This window comes from Festucalex cinctus, chromosome 18 (genome assembly GCF_051991245.1).
Source record: "Festucalex cinctus isolate MCC-2025b chromosome 18, RoL_Fcin_1.0, whole genome shotgun sequence".
Lineage (NCBI taxonomy): Eukaryota > Metazoa > Chordata > Actinopteri > Syngnathiformes > Syngnathidae > Festucalex > Festucalex cinctus.
This window is the reverse complement of record NC_135428.1, coordinates 5,743,301-5,770,302: the sequence shown is the minus strand read 5'-3', so window position 1 is coordinate 5,770,302 and position 27,002 is coordinate 5,743,301. Positions and strand designations below refer to the sequence as shown.

At 39.1% G+C, this 27,002-nt stretch overlaps 1 protein-coding gene across 4 annotated transcripts in view; it reads left to right on the top strand.

The window, feature by feature from the left end:
* LOC144005810 (roundabout homolog 1-like) overlaps nucleotides 1-27,002 on the top strand; it is a 112,772-nt gene that overhangs the window by 80,682 nt on the left and 5,088 nt on the right. For all 4 annotated transcript variants that reach the window (XM_077504174.1, XM_077504172.1, XM_077504173.1 and 1 more), the window contains 22 exons: nucleotides 5,289-5,446; nucleotides 9,053-9,173; nucleotides 10,879-11,017; nucleotides 11,134-11,261; nucleotides 12,627-12,751; nucleotides 13,585-13,750; nucleotides 14,761-14,966; nucleotides 15,042-15,123; nucleotides 15,961-16,129; nucleotides 16,208-16,374; nucleotides 17,501-17,622; nucleotides 19,013-19,247; nucleotides 20,721-20,842; nucleotides 21,018-21,189; nucleotides 21,727-21,924; nucleotides 22,463-22,489; nucleotides 23,893-23,932; nucleotides 24,120-24,274; nucleotides 24,359-24,700; nucleotides 24,776-24,895; nucleotides 24,982-25,117; nucleotides 26,759-26,911. In XM_077504174.1, coding sequence (XP_077360300.1) covers nucleotides 5,289-5,446; nucleotides 9,053-9,173; nucleotides 10,879-11,017; nucleotides 11,134-11,261; nucleotides 12,627-12,751; nucleotides 13,585-13,750; nucleotides 14,761-14,966; nucleotides 15,042-15,123; nucleotides 15,961-16,129; nucleotides 16,208-16,374; nucleotides 17,501-17,622; nucleotides 19,013-19,247; nucleotides 20,721-20,842; nucleotides 21,018-21,189; nucleotides 21,727-21,924; nucleotides 22,463-22,489; nucleotides 23,893-23,932; nucleotides 24,120-24,274; nucleotides 24,359-24,700; nucleotides 24,776-24,895; nucleotides 24,982-25,117; nucleotides 26,759-26,911 — 3,283 coding nt within the window. The remainder of the gene's footprint in view (nucleotides 1-5,288; nucleotides 5,447-9,052; nucleotides 9,174-10,878; nucleotides 11,018-11,133; nucleotides 11,262-12,626; nucleotides 12,752-13,584; nucleotides 13,751-14,760; nucleotides 14,967-15,041; nucleotides 15,124-15,960; nucleotides 16,130-16,207; nucleotides 16,375-17,500; nucleotides 17,623-19,012; nucleotides 19,248-20,720; nucleotides 20,843-21,017; nucleotides 21,190-21,726; nucleotides 21,925-22,462; nucleotides 22,490-23,892; nucleotides 23,933-24,119; nucleotides 24,275-24,358; nucleotides 24,701-24,775; nucleotides 24,896-24,981; nucleotides 25,118-26,758; nucleotides 26,912-27,002) is intronic.

Sequence of the window (27,002 nt, the reverse complement as noted above, 5' to 3'; positions counted from 1 at the left end):
TTTGGTAGGTTCCATGTTTTTATAGCAATAGGACACAATATGTTATGGGCCTTGCAAAATCAGTCAAAATCCAGTAAAACAGCGAAAATGTCCTGGGAGTGAATGAGTTAATTTCATCTCTTCCCTGAAAAAAAATGTGAAAATTGTGAAAAAAAAATTGTGGATGGTCCCTAACCTGGATGGTAAACATCCGGGTGACTTTTACTCTTCTAGGCCAAGCTACATGTTATGTGCTAAACACGCTTTAGCCCACATTAGGAGTATCAGTATTTCATATCAGTGCAAGGCTCGCTGCACGTGTTTGCCAATTTGGCAGACCAGTATTCACCAAGCTGGCTCAACAGAAGGCGTGTCGTGAAGGCGTACCTGTCCCCGTCAGATCACATCTAAGTGGCCCACACAGTGTACAGCTGGTCAAATGGGAAGAGATCGGACTGCCAAGGTTCCTGTTTTTGCTTTGTCTGGCCCCTCACCATGTTTACTATGGGTGACCTTGCCAGGGGCATAAAGCCCCAGACAACTTAGCTTCTAGGGATCATGGGACACACCAACCCCTCCACCATGATAAGGTGAGTGGGCTTAGAGAGGCCGACATACCGTAGTTATACTTGGCTTTATAACATCACACCCAAAAAAAGATGCTTCAAAATTACTTTTGCACAGTATAAACTGTGTCAACGCTTTCCATATTTTCATGATAAGTTTCTTTACACATTCATTGCCAGACCAGCAAAAAAAAAAAGCATCATTTGACGTCTTTTTCCGTCACTGGCAGTGAATGAGTTAATAAGTGGCAATCCCAGAGAATAGCGTTGGAAGCTGACCATAAAAACATATATTGCATATTGAGAAAACTGAGAGGATTTGTTTCCGAAAACAGAGCTCAAGAGCAATTAGCAAAAGTATAGTTTCGGCTGTGGTGTCAAAAGCTGCCTCTGACAACCGCATGCAGTGATGTCAGGTGATAAGGTTGCTATGTGTGCACCGTCCATCCCCGTCTGTGTGGTAGATTGTGCTCCTCTTTGGTCCAGTTGGACTCTGCCGAGAGGATTATTGGCGCTCTGCTGCAGTAGGCTCAGGCTCCAGAGGACTAACAAGTCAGACACTGTCAGATCCAGGGAAGCGAGGCCAAGGGCTATTGCTTTGAAGTGGGCCATGAGATTCTCATCTGGAGGGGATCAGATGCAGAGAGTGAGAGGTGCAAAGCTCCAACTAAACAGGCAAACTGGGTTGGCTTTAGGAGGTGCAGCGATAGGCTGCGAGTGTATAACAAAGCATACATGGAAAGTCAAATGTGATGGGGTGTAAACGCTTCGTTCGAACAGAGTGGAATACAGAATAAGAACGTCAGTAATTCTGATATCAAATGCGTGTTGAAATATGTTTTACAGCTAGGGATAATTTGTTGTGTTGTTATGCGTAGTCTTTGTTAGCATGCCCTCATTTTGTCAACTGAGCCTTGTGTGTATCACTTAATGAGTGCATTGTTTCCATTTGTCTTTGCTATTGAAAAATAGTTGTACAAACATCACTGCATTGAAAAAACAGATTTTTGTTGTGGTCATTTTAATTGCGCTTATCTCAATCACTGACTTTGATTTTTGTATTCATCAACGGGAATCCAACTGTTTACTGCCATGGCATATCTATTCATCAAGAATGTTTTTCAACGTTAGATGTGGACGAGTATGAGCGACAGAAATGGCAACACGGAAGTCGTGCAAGTTTCGGCACGTCACATCTGATATACTGAAATATAATAACGTAAAAAAAGAAGAAAAAGGTTTGTCGCAGTATCCAACTTAGAACAAAAAAATAGCAGGCAAAATAATGTTCTTGGAATCCAAAGAGAAACGGAAAATGAATTATGCTACGCTATGCCATACGTCAGCCAGGAGCAGAGGCCTATAAGATAAAGTTAAGTTAATTTAAAATATCTCCAATTACATTACGGTGAATGTGAATTTAAGAAATACAAATTCTCGATTGTATACAGTAAAAAAGAAAAACAATTGTCCATTCGTTATATTGTCATATTCTTATTGTAAACACTTGCTTCAAGTCCCTGAATTAACGTGGAAAATTAATAAGAATAATTTCTTCACAAAATTAGGCAGTTGCTTCTCAAATTAAGTACTGTAATTGATTTGCAAAACTGTGTAAATTTGTATACTGTACATTAGGGGTGTGAATTGCCTAGTACCTGACGATTCGATCCATATCACGATTCATGGGTCACGATTCGATACCGATTAATCCCGATATGAATTTACAAGTCGATTGTTGCGATTTTTTTTTTTTTACTCAAATTTAGAAAATACCATTCAGTAAACTTGTACACTGTAAGATTTGTATGAAAATGTATTATTTATTGATCTGAAACTTCAGTCTTATAACCGTGAGTCACTGTATTTAACAAACAGGTTGTAACATTTTTCATGTTTGAACAGCATTGAAATAAAATAAGGCTAAATGTTCCATTAATATTACATTCTTCCATGCTTAAGGTGTGAAAGTTAGATCAAAAATGGATGTTGAAGAATCGATTCGAGAATTGTGTGCTGTAGTATCGCGATATATTGCCGAATCGAGTTTTTTTTAACACCCCTACTGTACATAGTATTCCTTGCTAAGATTTGCAAGCTCCCTTTACCTGACAAATTCAAAAATTCACTAAATTCACTGCAACCCATTAATACATCTTTTGTGATTTGTCGGAACAGTCCAGGCTATGGAATATGACACAACAGTGAAAGCAGATGTGCAACCTGATTTCGATCAGCGTTGCAATATCACATCACCCGATCAATCAGCAAGCGAGCATACGGATGCGCACACAATTGCTATCGTCTCACTTTCTTCCTGTCTGAAGTAACCTCAACCATGTCTTTGCGTCCCACGAGAACGCCTTTTATCATGTGACACAATGCGATTGGCGGAGATGTGATCGGGGCTGTTCGGACAGCTGTTTCCCATCAGCGCTCAGTCAACTGTACGAGTCAGCCTGTCACAAGCCTGCCTGGAGGATCGCTGCGGCAGAATTTAGCCCTGAAAGACGCAAGGGTCATAGTAGTTCTAATCACGAGGCCGTCGCAATTTGTTCTCCCATATCGACGGCGCTTCATCAGGCAGCTGGGGCCAACTCGCCCGGCGTCATGTACAAATCCATGGATGAATGTGTTTAATGTGTTTTGCCTCCATCTGGGAGTGATTATGCCTTTTCCTCATTGTTGCCTGTCTTTTCACCCGAACAGAACTCGAGTGCTGTTCTGCTGACTCTGTGTTGGTATGTTGGCTTAACTTTGTTGGCTTGTTCACGTTCTTCAAACCCCCACCATGTAATTTAAGACCGGGTATGCTTAACTCATTCACTGCCATTGACGGAAAAAGACGTCAAATGATGCATTTTTGCTGGGCTGGCAGTGAATGTGTTAAGAGCGGTCATTCAAGCCCAGGCGCCTGCATTACAATGTATATTCTTCACCTCATCACTATCAAGAATCACTTCAGCAATAGAGCAAGGAATTCACTAGGATTCCTTTACGACCAAGTCCATCCTGCACATTTGTCTAAAATCAGCAAATCTTCATCCAGCGTCGTATTTTTAGCTTGACTGTATTTTGGTGCAATTTTTGACACGCGTTGTACAATGTGCTTGAGAATGAGCTGCCAATGGCTACCACAAATCACAGTCATTGGTTGGACAACTTTGGGCAGACACAAGTTTCCTTTGTCTTCGCTTCAACTTCTGGCTGCAAGCATTTATTTATTTATTTTGTATGCAGGCTCTTTGCTGTTGAAATGTGATGATTTTGGCTTAGCACTGCCAGCAATTGAACTGTCTCGAGCTCACCGGTCGATACTGTTCAGGAGCAATTTCTGTACCATGTTGGGGGGTAACCATTTGTTTGATCTTTTTTGGACCAGTGGAATGTTGTGACATACCCAGAAGGATTGTAGTGCTTCATATGTAAATTGCTGGAATTTAGATAGCATAGTAGATTCTGCTTTTTTTTTTTCTTTTTTTTTTTTTGCTCTAAACCAGTGGTTCTTAATCAGGTTTGATCCAACCCCAGGGGTTCAATGAGTCAGGCTCAGGAGTTCAGTAGAGGTCAAGACACACACCTGACTCACATAATTTGACTTATGGTGTGTTCAGGAGTCAACGTGTGTCTATTGTGATGGTACATCGTATGATTTCTTATTATAATCCCTTCATACTATTCACATGTATAATGGAACGCGTGGTGTTCCACAGGGTTCAATTCTGGGGCCTCTGCTGTTTTTATTGTATCTGCTACCCCTGTGTTCCATCTTAAGAATAGTGTGTTGATAGTTTTAAAGTGCTCTATAAATATAGAATTGAGTTGTGTGATGACAGTCTTAACTGCCTGATTTGCAATGCCTAGTTGAGTAATTCCAGTCAAACACATATAACTAGCAAAACTAAAGGAACACATCCATAAACTGCATTGAGATGGGGAATATAAGAACACAACACTTTCTGAATTCAAGGCGAAGCGAGACAGATCTGATAAAAAAATAAAATAAAATAAAAGGCTACTCTCCCTGTTCAATTTCTCTATGTCTTTAATATGAAAAAAAAATAAAAAATAAATCAAGAAAAGAAGGGTTCGGTGAATGTGCATAGGAAACTGATGGGGCTCAGTACATCCAACAAATACTTATGTGTCGTACTTGCCAAATTTTGGCTCATTTCACTTATGTGTAGTAAAAATTTTGAAAATGCCATTGTCAAAACATGGGCTTTCCCCCCAATTTTTTTTTTCTTTTTGTTTTATGAACATATTCAAGGCCCTAATTTGATCATATTTAATATTCCAATTAGAATTTGTTTTTTATATATAGATATATCATAGTTACATTTGCTCTTGGGACAATATTGCTTTTATTGTCCATAGAGGGCATCTAAAATAAATAATTAAAAACTATAAATGTATGGATAGGTCTGAAGCCACTGAACATTTTGAGGGGCTGAAAGTAATTAAAAAAAAACATTCAGAAATGACTTAGTTATCACATGTCCAAGACGGCGCCAACTCTTGGCTCTAATTGAACCAGAGGGTTATTTTTTTTTCGGCGCATAAAGGTTAAGTCAGCTTGCAAGTTGTCAACCCGCTTTTAACTCATTCACTGCCTTTGACGGAAAAAGACGTCAAATGATGCGATGCATTTTTGCTGGGCTGGCAGTGAATGTGTTAAAGCAACCGACACAAGAAGCAAACCTGTCATTTATACGGACTTTTCTGCATTTATTTTTTTTTCAGTTCTACGTGACGACTTCAGACAGAACCCCGTCGACGTCATGGTGGCGGTGGGCGAGCCGGCAGTTCTGGAGTGCCAGCCCCCGCGTGGACATCCCGAGCCCACCATCTCGTGGAGGAAAAACGGGTTCAACTTAGACGATAGAGAGGAACGAATTACAGTAAGATACGTCGACTGCGCATTGCACAATGCGATGTACAGTATTACGTTATGCGCCGTGCACCTGATGTGCAACTTGATTTGCATCATGCATTTAATAAGTGTTGGCAAGTAGCTTTGTGTTGACGTGTTGCATGTTTGAAAGTTCAGTTAGTGCACAGTGACAGGTAAAGTCTCTCTCGGGGGTTGTGATGGACAGAGTAGCTAGCTGTGATTTAAGGAGAGGCAGGGATCAGAACCATGCAGAGGGTCCTGCGAGACAAATACAAAGGCTTCCTTTGCTTTGTACTCCTTGCACGCTTGTCTTTGTCCTCCCAACTATGGAAATATGACTTTGCCACAAGAGTTCACCTAAAAGACGTAATCTACTTTTCAAGGAGTCGATCAGTAGTACCTCTTTTGTTTACTTGGTGTTGGTGTGTTACTTGGTGCATGCATACAAAAAGTGTGTGTTGGTTATTTACAGGGGGGGAAAAATAATCACGATTGTTTTGATTAATTAACTCATTCACTCCCAAAGACGTATTTATACGTTTTTTAGGTTTTTGTTTGCTAGAGTTTTTGTATGAAGGCTTTGATGCAGTTTCTGAAGTGGAAGCTGAAAGTGATGGTAATTATTACAAAAAAAAAGTGTGCTTCATCTGTTTCATAATGAAACAGATGAAGCACACTTTTTTTTTTTTTGTAATAACTACTATCACTTTAAGCGACCACTTCAGGTCAGAAACTGCATCAAAGCCTTCATACAAAAACTCTAGCAAACAAAAACCTAAAAAACGTATACGTTTTTGGGAGTGAATGAGTTAAGATTGAAATCGTGACTAATAAAATGATTATTATGTGCTTTCAAAACTTAAAAACGTATTCAACTTAAAACTATCATCATAGGGTCATGCCCATTCATTCCTGCATGTGGAACACTTTATTCTTGTGTACTCTATTCTATTTATCAAGTAAAAAAAAAAAATGACCTTGCAAACATCTTGTAAAATTCACTCCTGTTGCATTTTCATTCTCAAGCATTCTCTTTATCATTTATTTTCACAAGTCTTGCACCTTACTGGACTAACCTGGGATATCCTTGAATTTTGAGGAAAGGAAAATTCATTTCATTCTTGTAAACAATAAATATAAAAGCAATTGACAACTAGACTACGTGCAATTGCTGCAGAAATTGCGTGGGAATGCTTAAAGCAGAATGCTATAGCTGAATGCTAATAGGTTAATGCTAATCAAGGAAATAGAAATTCTGTGAAAATTACAATGTAATTATTATTATTAGTAGTAGTAGCAGTAGTTGTAGTGGAAAGAGTAGTAGCATTCCCACAATAAATAAAAATACTGTCTTCACTGCACATTTTGGCCTCTTTACGGGCAGTGTGTTACACAAAATGAGAACAGAAGAACATTACCATTGAACTCTATTTCTATAACTTGTTTTTCACAGATTGGGAAGAACGTGTTCCTCTGTGTGGTGTTATCTTACCTTTGTGTATTATCTCCACAGCATGAACATTCGTTATTTAAAGGAACACAACTCCTGAAGTTGATGCTAAATTGCCGCTAGCATTTCAATGGGTTATACATTGACTTCATAATTACAAGTTAATGTTTTAAAAACGAAGCATGTTTGTAATTAAAATGACAATGTGTGTATTATTTTTACTTTGTGTGTTTAGTTTTATAATAAGCTCCAACCGGAGTGTCATTCAACAGCTTAAAGCATGCTATGGGATGGCAAAATCGGGGTACTTTCATCAAGTCAGTAACTTTAAAAACGATTGAGAGAAGCCAAAATCTAAATCATGCTAAAACTTCAATTAATCGTCCAGCCCTGTGATTTTATTTGATGAAAGTTGGGATTTCATTGTGTAATTCAAGCTGTATTTGAACATTCACCATTAAGATATCACAAGGGGGTGTGTCGAGACAGACCTTATTTATGAGGGCTAGAAAGAGACTGAAAGTTGAGGTTTTGGGGTTGCACATGAAGGTCCAACAAACCACTTTTCTTGCCACTGAAATTGCAGCTAAAATAGGAAGTGGTCAATCCAGGAGGAACAAAAAAAAAAAAAGCTGACTCTTTAACCAGCTGCTAAAATGCAGTGGTATAGCGCACCACAAAAGTTATTGGAAGATGGTTTTAGCAGCCCTTAAGGGACGGTTCACTGATGTCATTGCACTGTTGCTAATTTTAAAACGGCTTCATACAGATGAACATTGTAGACTCAGCAATCCTATTGCCCACAAATACCTGCATAATAATCTTTTTATCCACAGTACTGTATTCCAATAGTGCAAACGTCTTTGACTAATCCACTGAATACTGAAAGGATTGGATGAATCTGATCTACAATTCTCATAATTCACCCTTTGCAATTAACTCATTTGCTCCCAAAAAACGTATAAATACGTTTTTTGGAAATGTTTTAAGTGTCCCAAAGACGTATTAATACGTTTGTTTGTTTTTTTTATGCTAGAGCATACAGAAGGCTTTGATGCAGGGCCATGTTTAAAAAAAGCTCAATTACTCACAATTCTAAATAGATTTGTGAAAATTTATGAAACTTAGCTCTCTTCTAATGCTAATTGCTGCAAAACGGAAACAGATAGAAACATACTTTTTTTTCCGGATGATTTCTTTTAGTATGTGCTATGTTTTTTTTTTAGTAATTGAACACAATATTCTGTGGGCCTTGCAAAATCAGTTAAAATCCAGTAAAACAGCTGGGAGCGAACGGGATTGCTTCTGTGAAAACGGCTGGGAGCGAATGAGTTAATAGAGGTGCACATAATGTCGACAAACAACCACCGTTTATTACATAAATCATTGGCTGATAATTTTGTGGGAATTTACAGGAGTTGAGGGTGAGGGGCTCTTTCTGGTATATGTTGAAAATATCCCCTGCAGCAGCAATTTAATGAGGGATTCTATCTATATGCAGTTGAGTGGTGCTATTCAGCATGGCGCTGAATACCCTGTGGCTTTCTTGGCTACCACGACACAGCAGTCAGCCTTGACCTCTGACTTCTTGACCTCTGCTATTACCGGAAGAGATTATTCTTGAATGAAATATTTTTATTTTATTATTTTTTTAAAGGTAAGTGCTGATTTTTCTCAAGAAGGTTGTTGATGGCCTTGTGTGGTTGCGTCCTCGTATCTGCTTGCTGCTGTTTTGGTATTATCTCTATTTCTGCAACTGTGTGCATTGACAGACTATCTGTGCAAAGTCTCACATTCAAACTCGGAAAAAAAAGACAGCTTGTGAGCCCTGTGGGGTTGCAGGATGGATAATATATTAAATGCAAATGTGAAGTTTAAAAGCTTGTTAAAGGCAGAGTAAGTTGACAGAACATCAGAGGGGGTTCTCGACAAAGAGGCAGTGGGTCTTTGTTCAGTTATGAATTATGTAATTCTATAACCTTTAGTAAAGACTGAAGGCAGTGTACATTCCTGTGATGCATACAAATGTACACAGGTATACCATTACGCTAGGAAGTTACTCATAGTGTATGGTTACATGAATACATGAACACACATGGTGACAAATGATGCACATAGGGGCTTGCGCAAATACAGCTGTGCAAACATTCGGTGTGCTTTCAGATCCGAGGTGGCAAGCTGATGATCACCAACAGCAGGAAGAGCGACGCGGGAAAATACATTTGCGTCGGCACCAACATGGTCGGGGAGCGCGAGAGCGAAATCGCTGAACTCACCGTGCTTGGTAAAATTAGCAACTTTGCAATTCTTTTTCCTTAATTTGACAGTGTATCAGAAATGTGCATGGCAATGCCAATTAATGTAAACAAAAATAAATAAATCCTGCAACATCCTCAGCATCAGAGATCACCATCTTGCTGGAAAAGTTTAGCCTTCAGCCTTAATCCTCCCACACCTTATTCTAACAATTCCCATCGGAATTGAGCTCTTATCTGTATCGCAGTGAGATGACCTTGGTTGGAGTGTGGAATCCACAGTCTAAAGCCGCATAAAGCTATTCCAAGGCTGTGAGAATCGTCTTGCAAAATACACTCCAAAGGTCAAAATACTCTAAGATGTAGTACGCCACTAACGAGGCGGACATATTATATACACTTATATAGATGGCCTAATTTAAATATTGTACATGGTTACATACAAAGAACCTTGAGTATATTTTATGAAACCTATTGTGAAGATTTGACAAGAATTTGGCACATTTTAAACTGAATGCAGGTGATTTTGCCTTCATCCTTTTAATATGCACAATGCAACATGGCGGAAGCATGGAACGACCAATGTGGAGTCAGCAGTTGTGCCTGTCGTTTGAATGTACTGCAAAGTTGTTCAAACATCTTGATAAAGTCCTTCGAACATATTGGTAAAGTCCTTCGAACATTGAGAAATGGGAAAATACGCTATGGCTTTATAGAAAAAATGTTTTTTTATGGCCTACAATTTAACAAAACTTTTGAATATGAACAACTTTACTAGTACATCTCAAAGACTATCAATACATTCGAACGACTTTCTCAAGACGTTCGAACAACTGACGTTAACAGTACATTCAAACAGCTTTATCAATACATTTTAACAACTTCATGACAACATTCAACTGTACCAATACTTTTGAATGACTTTACCAAGATGTTCGGACGGCTATCAAGCCATTTCAACGACTTTACGAAGACGTTTTGAATGATTCTATGAATATGTTTGAACGACTGTACCTTCGAATAACTTTAATGAGTTTATAAACACGTTGAACAACCTCACCAAGACAATTGAACGACTTTACCAAGACGTTCGACCAACTTCACGTAGATTTTGAACGACTTTATCAAGACGTTCGAACAACTGACGTTAACAGTACATTCGAACAACTTTATCAATACTTTTTAGCAACTTTATGACAACATTCAAACTTCTGTACCAATACTTTACCAAGACGTTCGGACGGCTATCGAGCCATTTGAACGACTTTATGAAGACGTTTTGAATGATTCTATGAATACGTTTGAACGACTTTACCAAGACGTTCAAATGACTAATACTTTTGAACGACTTTGCATTACGTTTGAATGACATAGCCCAATCAAAACTGTTGACTCCACATTGGAAATTCTTCGCTTCTGTAGCCAACCATTAGATCACCTTAGTACATCTCAAAGACTATCAATACATTCGAACGACTTTACCAAGACATTGGAACAACTTGACGTAGAAGTTTGAACGACTTTACGAAGGAGTTCGAATAACGTTAATGAGTTTATCAATACGTTGAACAACCTCACCAAGACATTTAAACGACTTTGCGTTACGTTTGAATGACATAGCCCAATCAAAACTGTTGACTCCACGTTGGAAATTCTTCGCTTCTGTAGCCAACCCATAGATCACCTTAGTTAATGAATTGTGCTGATATTAAATGGAACTGTTTTGCCCAATAGAGCGCCCAACCTTCCTCAAGCGTCCCAGCAGTGCAGTGGTGTTGGCGGACGGTAGCGTGGAGTTCCACTGTGCAGTTCAAGGTGATCCTGTTCCTACTGTCCGCTGGAGGAAAGATGATTCTGAGCTACCTAAGGGCAGGTAAATTCCATGTGCCTTTTTTTTTTTTTTTTTTTTCTTTAACATGGCAGTTCAACCTCTCCTTTCCACCAAGTGATGTCCTCCCCAACCACCCCTCCTCCTCTCCATTCTTTTAGATATGAAATCCTAGAAGACCACACTTTGATTGTTCGCCAAGTGATCCCTTCAGATGAGGGTTCCTATACATGTGTGGTGGAGAACATGGTTGGGAAGTCGGAAACATCCGCCATGCTTACTGTTCACGGTCAGTCCAACTTTTTTGTTGTTGTAAAAGTGAATATTTAATGCCCTTGACACACCATTCTCTTGTTGCAGCTCAAAAATGTTTTTACTTAAATCCTTGACAATTTTTGATGAACTATTTAGACCTAATCCTGTCTAGCATTGTTGTTCCATGTGCCATTTTATTTTAAATTGCACATTTTTTCAAGTTCAATCATGCTCTATTAACTCTTTGACTGCCACACGTTATCCAAAAAACAACCCCAACAGTGCCAGCCGATTTTGAGCATTTTAACTCATTGACTGCCATTGACGGAAAAAGACATCAAATAATGCATTTTTGCTGGGCTGGCAGTGAATGTGTTAAACACAATGTGCCAATATATTTTGTGATTATATTGCAGCATCCTTTTTTTTTTTTTTTTTTTTTAAGGCAAATGTTGCTTAAAAATCCATCAATTTTGGTTACATCTCAGCTTAAGTCATTGACTGCCATTGACGGAAAAAGACGTCAAATAATGCATTTTTGCTGGGCTGGCAGTGAATGTGTTAACTAATATTGTGTACTTTTACTACATAACATGAAAGATGGCATTCTATTCTTTCATTATAAAAAAAAAGTATGTTTCTAACTTATTCCGTTCTTTAGTAATCACCATTTGAAAATATGTAATTTGAGAAAACAAGCTTTTTGTGAAAAGATACATTTTCTCTACAACAGTGACTTTTGTCAATATATTTTTTTGTTTGGCGACTCTCTGTGAATTAGATTAAATGTAGCAATGTAACAAAGGCTTTGATCATTCATGTCATCCTTGAAAACGTCCTATTTCGTCTGATTCCGTCATGTTTCATTGAAAAGCCCATTGAGCCCATTGAAAACAGATACAATGCTGCCATCTGCTGGCCATAGTTAATGGGTGTTTTTGATTCCACAATCCATTGACCAGGCAGCACTTCACATTGATTTAAAAAAAAAAAAAAACGTAGTTGACGTCATTTCACGTTTATGGTGGCATACGTCGTGATTTTAGTCATCGTTATTAAACGTTTCTGGCGGTCAAAGAGTTAACAAAGTAACAGTACTTGCATGACTTACATTAGAACTGCACATGACCTTTTGCACCTCCATTACTCATCACATTGTTATTTTCTGTTTCCCCCCCCCCCCCCCCCCCCCCATATAGTCAACACAGGTAAGTTTGTCATCCATCCCTCACCCACCATCAGCCAGCAGCAGTATGTCATGCATATATACTGTATGTTGTGGTTTAGCTCTGTTCAAAAGAAGGTAAATATCGACAGTGTATGTTTGAGCACAAACAGGTTTTTGAAGAATCTGCGTATTTTAGGCTGTTTGTGATCATCCTGACCTCCTCTTCCGCAGTGCCGCCAGCATTTGCCTTGCGCCCCAGGAACCAGGTGGCAGCAATCGGCAGGACTGTCACCTTTCAGTGTGAGGCCACTGGTAACCCGCAGCCCGCTATCTTCTGGCAAAGGGAGGGGAGTGAGGTGAGAATGGCCTTTAGTCTTTCTGTCGTTGCACACAAAAAGAAAAAAATAAATAAAATAATAATCAGTGTAAATAATAGGGATGTAACGATAAGGGCAATATCGTGATATTGTGATATTAAAACTGCCACGATATCGTCGTCGTCGTGTTCACAATATTTAAAAGAAACACATCTGCTAAAAAAAAAAAAAAGTCAGGTGGATTTCCATATGTGCAGTTCTAGCACCCCCTGGTGGCTAGTTTTTTAGTGCAATTTAATTTTCATTAGGGATCTTTTTGCCCTTCTATGTTTAAAGGGATACTTGACACATTGAACAATTTTCAGCAGTGAAAAGTTCTTATATTGTCCAGAATGAATTTAATAACTTCATTATTTTTCCTGTACAATTAATACCTTTAAAAAGTGTTTTTTCTGCTTGCTGTCGACTGATGATGACATCACCTGTGCGGAGGAAGTAGGTAACAGCCAATCACCTGTTTTCTGTGTTTGGTCAGTAAACTGAGCCATGACTGGTCGTTACTTACTCCCTCAGCACTGGTGATGTCATCATCAGTCGACAGCAGTGCCTCAATATTGTTATTGATATTGTAGGTGGTTTATATATATTGCTGTTATGTACAAAAGCATAATATTGTGTTTTTTTTGGTATGAGTTTTTTTTTTTTTTTTTTTTACAATATTTTGACCTTTTTTAAATATCGCCAACCTCCCCACAATATCGTGATAATTATCGAATCGTGAGCTTCATATCGTGATAATACCTTATCATGATGTTTGACTATCGTTACATCCCGAGTAAATAAAACTACGTTTGTTATAACTCTCCCTGCAGAGTCTCTTGTTCTCCGCGCCGCAGCCCTTCAGCCGCGTGTCTGTCTCCCAGATGGGCAGTTTGACCATCACCGATGTTCAACAGTCTGATGGCGGACTGTACAGTTGTCAGGCTCTCAACATCGCTGGCAGCGTTATTACCAAAGCACTGCTGGAGGTTACGGACAGTGAGTGACAAAAGCCACCGCTCCTTCGGTTTCGCTGTTTTTCTTATTTGTTGAATGGATTTAATATGTAAGGGTTAAAAGTAGTGATTCTACACTACTTGTCATATTACTACCACTACTGATATTGCTAGTGCTGCTAATTATTCTACATCAGAAAAAATAAAATAAATAAAAACTTCCTTGGCTGAGGTAAAAAATAAAAAGCAATTTAAATACTGCGCTTGCCCCAGTAATTACACACCACCGGCAATATCTGCACGCTCCAAATTAAATGACCTATGTGCTCACATGTGCATGTCAACGTTTGTATATATTTAAAATTAATGAGAGAAACTGCCTCAGGGTTTTTTCGATATTTTGGCCCATCGCTAATTTGGAGGTAGAATGCAGTTTTCGCTCCTCACGTCACTGATGCAAAAGGAAAATGTGGCATCTCCACTATGAAAGCTGGTAGAGGTAATAGGAAGAAGAAAAAAAACACATAGGCTGTTCTGTGATCTATTAGCACTCTACTCTCTCTCCATCTTTTTTCATCCCCACTTGGAGGGCCACATTTGTATGGAAATAACCAGTTGGTAACACCTCTGGCAGTTTTAAAGGCATGTTTCCATCAACTTTTTTTTGGGTTAGTCTTATTTATTTAGAACCCCCGTCCCATTTCGCCGGGCTTTAAAATGTAAGATGGGGAGTGAAGAGGGCTGCGTTATCATAGTGAGACTGCGCTTGAAGCCGCCTCCATCACTACCGACTGTCGAATAAATGATTAGTTGCTCTGCTGGAGGGGATAAGTTGATTTCTTTTTCCTCCACTGGCTGCACATCCCTCTATTGTTCTCTCGCTGAAGCAACTTTCCTCTAAAAATCTTTCATTGCTTATCTGTTTTTTTATTTTTTAGACTTTTTGTTTTTGTTTTTTTTCAAACGATAGCATTTTCTGACTGTATTATCCACAGAATTACATCATTGTAAGAACTAATTCCATTCACGTGTACTTGCTTCTGTTGCTTATAGCCGGCTCGGAACTTCCTCCACCTGTAATTAGACAAGGTCCGGTCAATCAGACAGTTCCTGTGGACAGCACCGTTGTGTTGAGTTGCCATCCAGCTGGCATGCCAGCTCCTTCGGTCCACTGGAAGAAGGACGGTTCGGTTTTGTCACCAGTGGACACGCGGTTCTCCATAGCAGAAAGCGGGTCACTTGAGATCCGCTACACAAAGGTAGGGCACAATGCGGGTGTATCATTTGATAATGATCACAATTAATAGCCAGCCGTTTTTCATGTATTTTCTCAGCTTGGAGATACAGGTTTCTATACTTGTGTGGCTTCTAGTCCTAATGGAGAGGCCTCTTGGACAGCATATTTACAAGTAGATGGTATGTAAACGGTTCAGTAGTTGCCATTTCGTCGCAATGCACTGCAATGACCAAGATGCATGGAAATGCAGTTTTGTCAGTTGTATCGCATGACTCCTTCTTGTGATTGCCTCCAAATCTGGTTTAGATCGTCTAGAATATTCAAAATTGGATTGTTGAATTGATATGTCTCAATAATTGTTATCATTGTATAATATAATTGTTTGCGCTAACCTTTGTGATGTTGTATTTAAAAATAGACTGTAGGGTAAATTTGACTCTTTTTGGAGTGGGGCCAATAGACTCAGCCTTAAAATTCGGATGGTCTGTGGCGGGCAAACATTCTTAAAAAAAATAATATATAAACTATGCCGATACTCTAAATGGTTCAGGAACAGCTTCAAACTTACTTTGAATGCACCTTTTTTTTAAAGCATTTTCGGCAAAATTGCTCATATGATAATTAATATTTACACTTGGAAGAGAGTAAAATAAATAAATTACAAAAATAAATAAATAAATAAAAATAAATAAATAAATAAAAGTCACTCAAGGGTTGAGGAACAAACTCACGACCTCCTACTGTTCGCTAATATCCATCCATCTTGGCGTTACGAAGATTTGCTGAGCTACGAGGCTCATGGAGTAGATCGGCTCGCTCCCAAGCTGAAGGTCGTGAGTTCGTTCTTCAACCCTTGAGTGACTTTTTTTTTCCCAGTCCTTTAATTTACTCTCTTCCAAGTGTAAATATTACTCTAAAACTGAGTCTATTTGGTCCCACCCTAAATAGAGTCAAATTTACTACAGAATTTACTGTGCAGAAGACCAACATAGTTTTCTGTTTTTCGTGCATGTCAGAGTTTGGGGTCATTGTCCAGACCAGTCGACCTTCAGGCCCCGACTTGATGCCTGGTGCTCCAACTAAACCTGAGATCACTGATGTCAGCCCAACTTCTGTTACCCTCTCATGGAAACCCAGCCCCAATGGTGGCGCAACGCCTTCGTCGTACCTCATAGAGGCATTCAGGTGAGATGGGTCGATCATGTGGCTTACATGATTATATATACAGTATTTTATATAATGTCATTCTTGTGTCATCTGTAGTCATACATTAGGCAGCAGATGGGTGACCTTAGCCGAGCATGTGAAGATGCAAACGTTTGTCCTGAAGAACCTGAAGCCTGGCACAGTCTACCTTTTCATGATCAGAGCTGTCAACGCTTTCGGACTCAGTGACCCCAGTAGCATCTCAGATTCAGTCCGAACACTTGGTCAGTGGGAACTCTGGATGTGTTTTTTTTTTTTTTTCACTTATTCATGAATGTAATTGTTTTTTTGTTGTCGTTTTTTTTCACTTATTCATGAATGTATTTTTTTTTTTTTTAGCTCTTCCAATGAATTGTTTATCTTTTGTTGTTATTTGTTATGATCTGAGGTGTATGGTTGTGGTGGATGGACCCAAAGGTGGAGAAACCAGGCAGGGAGAAAGGCAGGAATTAGAATAACTATTTACTGGAACTAAATAAGGGACATGGGCAGACTTGAGTTGAACGTGGAGACTTGAGTTGAACGTGGAGACTTGAGTTGAACGTAGAGACTTGAGCAGAACGTGGAGACTTGAGTTGAACGTGGAGACTTGAGTTGAACGTGGAGACGATTTGAACGTAGAGACTTGAGTTGAACGTGGAGACGATTTGAACGTGGAGACTTGAGCAGAACGTGGAGACTTGAGCAGAACGTGGAGACTTGAGTTGAACGTAGAGACTTGAGCAGAACGTGGAGACTTGAGTTGAACGTAGAGACTTGAGTTGAACATGGAGACTTGAGTTGAACGTGGAGACGATTTGAACGTAGAGACTTGAGTTGAACGTGGAGACTTGAGCAGAACATGGAGACTTGAGTTGAACGTGGAGACTTGAGTTGAACGTAGAGACTTGAGTTGAACATGGAGACTTGAGTTGAACGTGGAGACGATTTGAACGTAGAGACTTGAGCAGAACGTGGAGACCTGAGTTGAACGTGGAGACTTGAGCAGAACGTGGAGACTTGAGTTGAACCTGGAGCAGAACGTGGGGGAGAAACTTGACCAGATATTGAGAAACTTGACCCAATAGCAAATGTTACTACAAAGCACTTGCAGCACCCCACACCAGGACAAGAAAAGACATTACACTCACCAAAATAAAAAAAAACCCAACCCAAACAAAACTGAAACATGACAGTTATTTGTATTAAAACACATCTGAACTAATTTCCACAATTTCTATGGGAGCGGAATTATATCGACCTTGGCAGAAGACTGCGGGTTCCATGTTCAGAATCTACAACAATTTTAGTTCCCATTTGAACATAACCACATTGTTTTTTGTCTGTCTTTTTTTTTTTTTTGCCAAAAAGATAGCACTTATACAGCTGAGGGAACCGATCCTCGTCACATCCAGAGGGAGTTGGGGGATGTGGTGATCCACCTAAACACGCCCACCGTTGTGTCATCGTCTGCGGTCCGGGTAAATTGGATGGTAAGTGGACTGACGTAACTTCGACACATCTTCAATGAATTAAGTTTGATGTGAAGTCGTGGTCACGGCTAACGGGGATTCTTTGATTGTTCTTTTGCCTGGAGTGAGTTGGAGAGTTGAGGGAGTGTTGCAACATTGCAGTTACCATGGTTACGGTTTGCTCGCGTTGTCATTTGTGAGCATCATTCAGTGTTAATTGGCTTCTCCGAAATGAAAAATTGAGATGTGTGCGTGTTGAGGGGGGAAGGGGGGGGGGGGGGGGGGGGGGGTCATTGGGTAGAATAAGAAAGACTTTGCTGTTAGAAATATCGCCAAGAAGAAGATCAAGAAAAAAGTAGTTAACAAAGTCAGTGAAAGACATCTTATAGTTAAATGAAGCATGAATGAAGTAATGAAGAAAAGATTACTGTGAAAGCATTAAAACAAATGAAAAAAAGTTGACAATTTTTGACAATCTTCTATCACCATTCACCATACATTTTTTTTTAATTGCTTATAGGAATTGGAGAGAACCAATATCAGGTGTCGGGATTGGGCCGATAACTGGTCGTTTGTCAAGATTTCGGGAAATTACAAAGGCAGCCAATACCAATATTTCATGCCATCTTGTGGCTGTTTTACGATCAGGAAGTAAAATTAGATCAATAGAAAATTGCTCCTAATTTCATGCAATTTTATGGAAAAATGCTATATTGGGATGTATAGGCCTTTTCTTCAAAATAATCTGTCATTGTTTTTGTTTTTTTTATTTGATGTATCAAATGTACTAGTGGTATTATCGCTTGGTATCGATAACTAAAGAGTTGAGGTCTCATACCGGTGTTGGTCGGAAAAAAAGGTGTTATCAAACATTTCTAGTTTATAGTATAAGACAACATTTACAATAAAATAAAAAAAAAAGACTGGTTTGGTCAGTAGGTGAATGTAATTGAATTATTTCAGTAAAGGGCAGACTTTGCAAAGGCTTTCTGTATTTTTCATCCAGAAGAAATTGGTCGGGAGACTCCAATTTTTCAACCTCAGCAAATAATCGCAGCCTTCAGGGTTTTCACAGTATTGATATAGTAGAGTAGACTGTTTTATATTTTTTCCCATATCCTCTCAGAAAAATGCCAAGAGGCGAGTTCAACACAAACACAATATTTGCAGATACGGGAATGAAATCGACTGGGAAATTTATCAGTACCTGTTGGTGTGTTTGCATTGTATGTGAATAGAATTGGGTTTTGCGGTGATATTTCACCTTCCCTAGTCGAGTGAGATCCAATGAAAGAGGTTAATTTGAAAAAAAATGTTTGAATGTACATTTATTGCATTTAAATTGAAATGCTGTTTGATGTGGTGTAGACCTGATTGATTTTTTTTGTTTGTTTGTTTTTTTCTTCACCAGGTCGAGCAGCACTCGCTCTACATCCAAGGCTACAAGCTGTTGTACAGGCCCTCGGCTGAGCACGGTCAGCCTGAGGGCCAGTGGAGTGCATTGGATGTACGTGCCCCACATAAGGACGGCGTGGTGATCGGTCAGCTCAAGAAAGGCGCCATTTACGAGTTCAAAGTGCGGCCCTTTTTCGACGAATTCCAGGGAACTGACAGCGAGGTGAAGGTGATCAGAACGTTGGAAGAAGGTGAATTTATGAGTTGTTGTTTTTTTTTTATTCAGTTCCATACCTGCAAGTGTAATAATATATTTTTTAAAGGGTTTTACCAGGCATGATGACGTTTAGTTCCTTAAAAACAGCATGATTTTTATTAGCATCGCCACGGCAACAAAGTTTTCACCTTAAACGTTATCTGAAAAACCCAAAGTTTGAAGACAATCAACATACATTCTCTAGCTGGAGTTTGTTGAAATATTTCTATAAAAGGCCAAAATGGGACCCAATTAAAAAAATAAATACTAAATGGCTGACTTCCTGTTAGGGTTAGCATATAGCCACAAAAAAAAAAAAAAATGTGCTGTTACATATGCTTCCCAATTCTCAGAGATCTCGGTGAACTGTACAACCAGGTATGCTTTTTTAAAAAATTTGCATTGAATTAATAATAATAATAATAATAATAAAATAATAATAGAAAAAATTACAATTCAATCAAACATGTTAACATCAAAGTGGAAAAAAATGTTATACTAATAGAAACATGACTTTTAGTTATTGGCACAGTAATTTCATAATTCATAAATTTGAGTTAAAATTAAAAAGACAAACTATATATAAAAAAAAAAAAAAAAGTGTGATATTGATTCGTGTTGGATGTCATTTTTCTGCCACTATATGTGACGTACCGACTGCTGTCGGTGGAAAAGTGGATCCCAAAAAAATGTAGGCCCAGACAGGAAAATACAATTTAGATGAGGTTTATTCACAAACCCACCAAAACGCAAAACGCTGGCTCAGATGCCAGGAGAAAAAACCCCAACATAAAGCTCGAGTACAATACTCGGAAAAGTTAATAACAAAAAACACTTGCAAAAGGCAAGGAGAAACAGGGGTTAACAAAAAATACGACGCAAGCTGGCTCTATCTAATCACAATAAGAGAGAGAACGTCTTGAGCAAGGGCTGCGTGCAAGAAATAATCCGACACTGATCTGTCGCGCCGGGAGTCCTTTTAAAGACCTCTTGATTGCGGCAATGCGCCTCAGGTGTGGCGCAGGTGGACACGCCCCCTTCACTCGCCCACTGAAACAAAACACACATACTGAGAGCAGGATCATGCCACTAGATGGCATAATTGCATTTGTAAGACCTTGGTGACAGCTTAGTGCATTTTTTATTTTCATATTAAGAGTTATCTAATCATTAACATGAAGTAACTTGTGAAATTCTGCAAATTTTTTTCAATTGTAAACTACAACTTGACCCCAGTCTCGACACATCTATGCATTATTACTACATTTATTACTGCTAAATTTTCCTGCAATTAAGGGGGGAAAAAAATGCCTGGTCTGATGTGTGGGCAAAGTTGCATAAGTTTTCACCCCCGGTTGTTTTTTTCTTCTCATACAGTGCATCGCCACGGCAACAGCGTGCAGCGAAATAAAAAGCTTTCAATAACTTTTCATTGTGTTATTTCAACCTCTCTGCACATCATTTGCAGCACCAAGACGAGCACCCCAGGACGTTACAGTAACAAAGAGTGATACCAATGGCACCGCAATCCTCATATCATGGAAAGCACCTCCAGTCCCGGAGGAAGCAGGAGTCATTCAGGAGTACAAGGTATGAAAAGGATACCCGCCCTTCACTCCTCTCAAGTCACGCTTACAACCATGTTTATTCCATTTAAAATCTAAACTGTGCCTTTGAGGTACCACCGATGCCACTCGGCGCTGTCGGATGTGTCCCGAAGGCAATCGCTGTCATATTCGCTTCCACACCTTCTATTATTTGACAGATTTGGTGCCTTGGTAACGAGAGTCGCTATCACGTGAACCAGTCAGTCGACGGCTACACCTTCTCCGTGCTCGTTCCTGGTCTCGCTCCAGGGATTCGCTACAGCGTGGAGGTCGCGGCAAGCAATGGCGCCGGACCCGGGGTCAAGAGCAAGGTCATGTTCTTTCAGTTTGGTAAGTTTGGTACTTGCAATTAACTCATTTGCTCCCAATAACGTGTAAATATGTTTTTTTTAATGTTCTAAGTGTCCCAAAGACGTATTTATACGTTTTTTGTTTTTTTATTCTAGAGCATACGGAAGGCTTTGATGCAGCCTCTCAATTGCAAAGAACGGTTGCAGAAATGGTAGTTATTACACAAACGGCCAGCAGGTGGCAGCAGAGCAAAGGAGATCAACCAGGGGCATCTAGAAAAAAAATCTAAATTACTTACAATTTTAAATAGATTTGTGAAAACTGATGAAACTTAGCTCTCTTCTAATGCTAATTGCAACAAAACGGAAACAGAAACATACTTTTTTCCTGATGAATATAGCCATAAAACACAATATTCTGTGGGCCTTGCAAAATCAGTCAAAATCCAGTAAAACAGCCGGGAGCGAACGGGATTGCTTCTGTGAAAATGGCTGGGAGTGAATGAGTTAACACCGAACCCATTAACATGATCAAATTTCATTTTCTCAAATTTTCTCTTCATGTGTGTTTCTTAAGACTCTGCCGGTCAAATGACGGATCTCAGTGAGGGAAAAGACACATTGTCACACATTTCAGACGTGGTGAAGCAACCGGCGTTTATTGCAGGCATTGGCGCCACCTGCTGGTTCGTCCTCATGATTTTCAGCGTGTGGCTGTACCGGCACCGGAAGAAGAGAAGCGGCCTCAGCAGCACATACACCGGCATCCGAAAGGGTCTGTGATTTTTATAAAATATATTTTTTATCAAAAGGGAGCATGTTTTATAAATATATTGGCCAAATAATTGACTTATGTGCTATGGAAATATAAACACTATCTACTTATATTAATGACATTAAACATGTTTTGATTCTGCTTTTAGTATGTAAAAAAATAGCAGGGATAATATTTTCTAATCTGTCATTTGGCACTACGACTTCAAACACAATTAATAGCTTTTATGTGTACGCAACACAGCCGTTTGAAGTCTGACCTTTCGAGGCTCGAACGTGTCATTTTCTCACTGCACTGTTTGCCTGTCCAACCTGCCATTACCTTTGCCACAATACCCCTGTTAAATTTCCCTCATCCCTCAAGTCTCTGATTAACCTTTTCACATGCCCAAGATGGATACGGATGATTGATAGCATGCTTTTTAAGTTATCAATATGGTGGGCACGCAGCACCAAATGGATGAAAGTAGTGGTTGCCATGTTAATTCTGCTAACTTACACTTTTTTTTTTTTTTTTTTTTTTTTGTCTGTCCTTCCAGTGCCATCTTTCACCTTTACACCAACTGGTAAGAACAATATGGTTGCTTCACTTGTGTGGTTCAACTATCTGTACTATGCTAGTAATGCTATATTTACCATGCATGGCCAAAAGTATTGGGACACATGGCTATGACGACTTAAATTTCAAGAAGTGAAATCTGAATTTACTCCATCTCCCATTTTGCATCTTTAACAGTGAGTTTTAAAAAGTCAAAATTTTAATAACTGTTAATATTGAATAAACATGTGACTTATGCCCATTTCCATTTGTTATTTTGCTCATATTAAGAGGAGACTGCGCCATGAGATGACATCATATGAACGTGTCTCTGCTATATATATTTTTGTAATTAATTCAGAAATACTAAAAAAAAATAAGAATTCAGAAATACGGTATTTCAATTTCTTCGCCCCAAACAAAAGCATAACTTACTTAATCGTGCATCGCCATTTTTTTGTGACTACAATATGTACATGTGACATAATATTTATACTAATTTATTTTTTAATTTATAAATAGCATTTTCCTTTTGCCGATATGTTTAAAAGTCTCCTCCCTTCAAGCATAAAACTGTTTTTTTTTTTGTTTTTTTTTTAATTCTTGGTCTTCCCCCCCCCCAGCATTTCCATCCTAGTTTGTTTTCAGAATTCCGGAAAATTCCAAAAATAATAGGTGGATGTAAACCCACCTTATGATTGGCTGTTTGCAGATTTGAATAAATGACGCTCCTCTTTTAAGTTAATTGCCTCCAATTTTCTTCTTCTACATATTTCTTCTGTACTAAATATTATATGATGTTTAAAAATAAAATAGATTGTGTTCAATGGGGAAAAAAAAGTTTTTATTTACTCATTTTTGAGCTATAATTTTAACACTGATATTTTGGCTTGGCTTGGCTAGAATCTAAACTCGGCCCATGCTTCAACCTGACCCACATTTTATATTATTATTATTATTAGTAGTAGTAGTAATATTATTAAATTTCGTCCCAAAAGGTGTTTGATGTGTCAGGACATGACTTTCACTTTATTATCCAAACTTGCCTTAATGAATATTATTTTATGTTGGAACAAACAAGAGACTATTTTATAATTATTAATTGTTACCTTTGCAACGATAACGATTTTGCATGTATTGCCAGGTTTGCTTCATTAGTAGGAGAAAATCTCGTCTGTTTTCAAGTCTTCCAAAATAGATACGTGGCGCAAATGTTCCTCAGAATTAATTGTGACATTAAATAAAGGCATTTTATAGGATTTTGTTTGCCTGCATGCCGATCAAAGCACCCAAGTCAGAGTTTGTGCCCTCACAGAAGTTGGCGTAAACTTTCGACTTTCCCTGTCTGTCATATTCCTTCTTTGCCCCCCCCGGCATTTCCTATTTGTGACAGCTCATCAACAATGAATGTTTTCCGCCTTATTTTTTCAGTCGCATATCAAAGAGGCGAATCTGTGTGCAGCGCTGGCAGGCAAGTTGGGGTTTTGATTCTTTTTTGGAACTGATGTGCAGTGCACGGTAGAAACACTAGGAGGCGTTGTCTACCTTTTGTAAAAGTTGTTGAGTCCGGCGTGTTCATTAAAGCTGTGCAGTAGATTTTGAGTGATGGTCGTCTTATTTTATTTTTTTCTTTTTATTAATTTTTTTATTTTTTGCAGACCTGGCCTTCTCGGCATGGGCGAACCTCTGAACCAGCTGTGGCTGCCAGACAATTGGCCCAGTGCGTGTGCCAATCACAAAGACTGCAGCATCAACTGCTGCAACAATGGCAACGGCACCAGCGACAGTAACATGACAACGTACAGCCGACCAGGTTAGTGCGCGTCAGCTCTCTGACACGCAAATAAATTCAAAAAACATCTGCGACCGTGTTTACATTTACACTTGTTGTCTTTAGCCGATTGCATTGCCAACTATGGCAAGCACCCAGACAGCAAACATGGCGGACAACTTGGCTCCGAGACAGCTATTTATACAGATGTGAACCTCGGCGACAAACTCAATGACATCAAGGCATTCAACAATTCCAACTTGTGCTACGCGAGTCCGGGAGGAGATTCGTCGGATGCATATGAGCCTATCCCGTATGCGACCACCCAACTTATTCAGGCCGGCATCAAAAACAAGGCTCATGCATTGGAGCCCTGCTGGAATCAGCCACCAAACCCTCCTCCACTCCCAAAAGAGATGGCCACGCAGATGCAATACAATATCATTGAGCAAAACATTCTAAATAAAGGTAACGTGGGATCACATACGACCCGAGAGGATAAAAAAAAGCTGTTTCACATTTTTAACACTGCTCTTTCTTCAGATCATCCGCAAGGAAATGAAGGCGCAGCCCATCACAAAACCATCCCCTACAACCATAACCCAGATCACAGTGTGGGGGGCTCGCACCACAGCTCAGACAGAGGGAGCAACAGCACCTCAGGTAACGCCCAGGGCCCCGCTTCTCACATCTGAAACAAAATCAAGCCAAACGGCAGCCACACTTTGACTTTTCTGCTAATTTCTCAGGAAGTCAAAATCACAAGAAAGGACCGCGGGCCATGAAGACTCCAAAACATACTGCAGTTAGCTGGGGAGATGCTCTTTCTCCTCCTCATGCTATTGCCTGGAACGGTGATGAGTACAGCCTCCCCATGGAGAAGAGGTGGGCTTGTTTTTATTTGTTGTTTTTTTTAATTATTCACAAATCTCTTGTTTGGATCGCTCTGCAAGAATTTTTCCAAGAGCCCACTTATGGTTAACTCATTTGCTCCCAATAACGTGTAAATACGTTTTTTTTTTTAATGTTCTAAGTGTCCCAAAGACGTATTTATACGTTTTTTATGTTTTTATTTTTTTATGCTAGAGCATACAGAAGGCTTTGATGCAGCCTCTCAACTGCAAAGAATGGTTGCAGAAATGGTTGTTATTACACAAACGGCCAGCAGGTGGCAGCAGAGCAAAGGAGATCAACCAGGGCCATGTAGAAAAAAAGCTCAATTACTTACAATTTTAAATAGATTTGTTAAAACTGATGAAACTGCTAATTGCTGCAAAACGGAAACAGATAGAAACATACTTTTTTTTCCTGATGAAGGAAGAGACTTTACTCTTTCTTTTGATAGGTTCCATGCTTTTATTGCAATAGAACACAATATTCTGTGGGCCTTTCAAAATCAGTCAAAATCCAGTAAAACAGCCGGGAGCGAACGGGATTGCTTCTGTGAAAATGGCTGGGAGTGAATGAATTAAAATACTTTAAGTGTTAGATTAAAAATGTGGAAAACTATCGTCCCGCTATATAGTCTCAATTGAGTTTCAAAGTGCCAAAATGTGGCATTCAATTGCATTTGATTCTTAAAATCATAATCAATTCAGGGATTAATAGTAGATACTAAGGGCAAAGGATGTGCGAGGGCCGATACCCGATCTTGATTCAAGGTATTGGTACTCAGAAAAGGTATCGCCCACCCTCTTGTGGCCGTTTTACAATGAGGAACTACAAATTAGAAGAATAGAAAATTGCCATTAATTTCATGCAATTTTAAGGAAAATGCTACAGTGGTCCCTCGCTACTTCGCGGTTCACTTAATCGCAGAATTTTGTCCCCCCCATTCTCAATAATGAGTACTACATAAAATTCTTGATTAATGCTGCTATTTTTGTCCTTTTTTGTAATATTTGAGTAAACAGCTCTTTCATTCAACACAATCTATAATGCTTGTAATCAAAATATTTTTGGTAAATTAAGAAACGTATCATGATAAGTTTTTCTTAAAAAAAAAGGTTGTCATTTTACTTCTTTTAATTCTTCTTAGCATGTGAGTGTCCCATCAGTGGTGATTATTTTTAGAACAGATCCCAGCTGGTCTACACAACTTTTGACCTTACAAGGTACGATCGATACCCGTTGTGGGTGCTTTACAATCAGGAAATAGAAATGAGAAGAATAGAAAATCGTCGTTTATTTCATTCCATTTTAAGGGAAAAAAAATAATATTGAGACATATAACTCTTTCTGTCATTGTTTTTTGGAGGAAATTATATGTATCGAAAATATTAGCGGTATTGGGATCATGACTACTCAAGAGTTGAGTGGTATCGAACATCCCGAGTAAGAACGATTATTTTCCCTTCACTTTGCCACTTTGCAACTCCGGACTACAACCAAAAAATGTAAACCTCTTGGGTACTTTGTATCAATAAAGTAAAATTACTGTTTTAAATTAGAACTAATTAAATCAGTTTCAAATGGATGTTTTGTTATTTTGACCCGTACCTATCGTCACTTTTCATTTCTTCCCAGTTTTGATCCAGAAAAGAGAACAGAAGGCTGCCCGACTCCGCCAATTAGAGGGGCAGCATCTTCGCCCCCTGACGTGTCCTTTACTCACCAAACCACCACTCAGCCACAGGGGATCATGAGTAATGGTGTGCAGGATGGAGTCAACCACATCAGGTAACCCGTCTTTTAGCAAAACAATAAACAGCAGGTAAATCTAATGAGATCAAAGAGTGATAATGTTGGACGCGTCGTTTTTATTATTGTA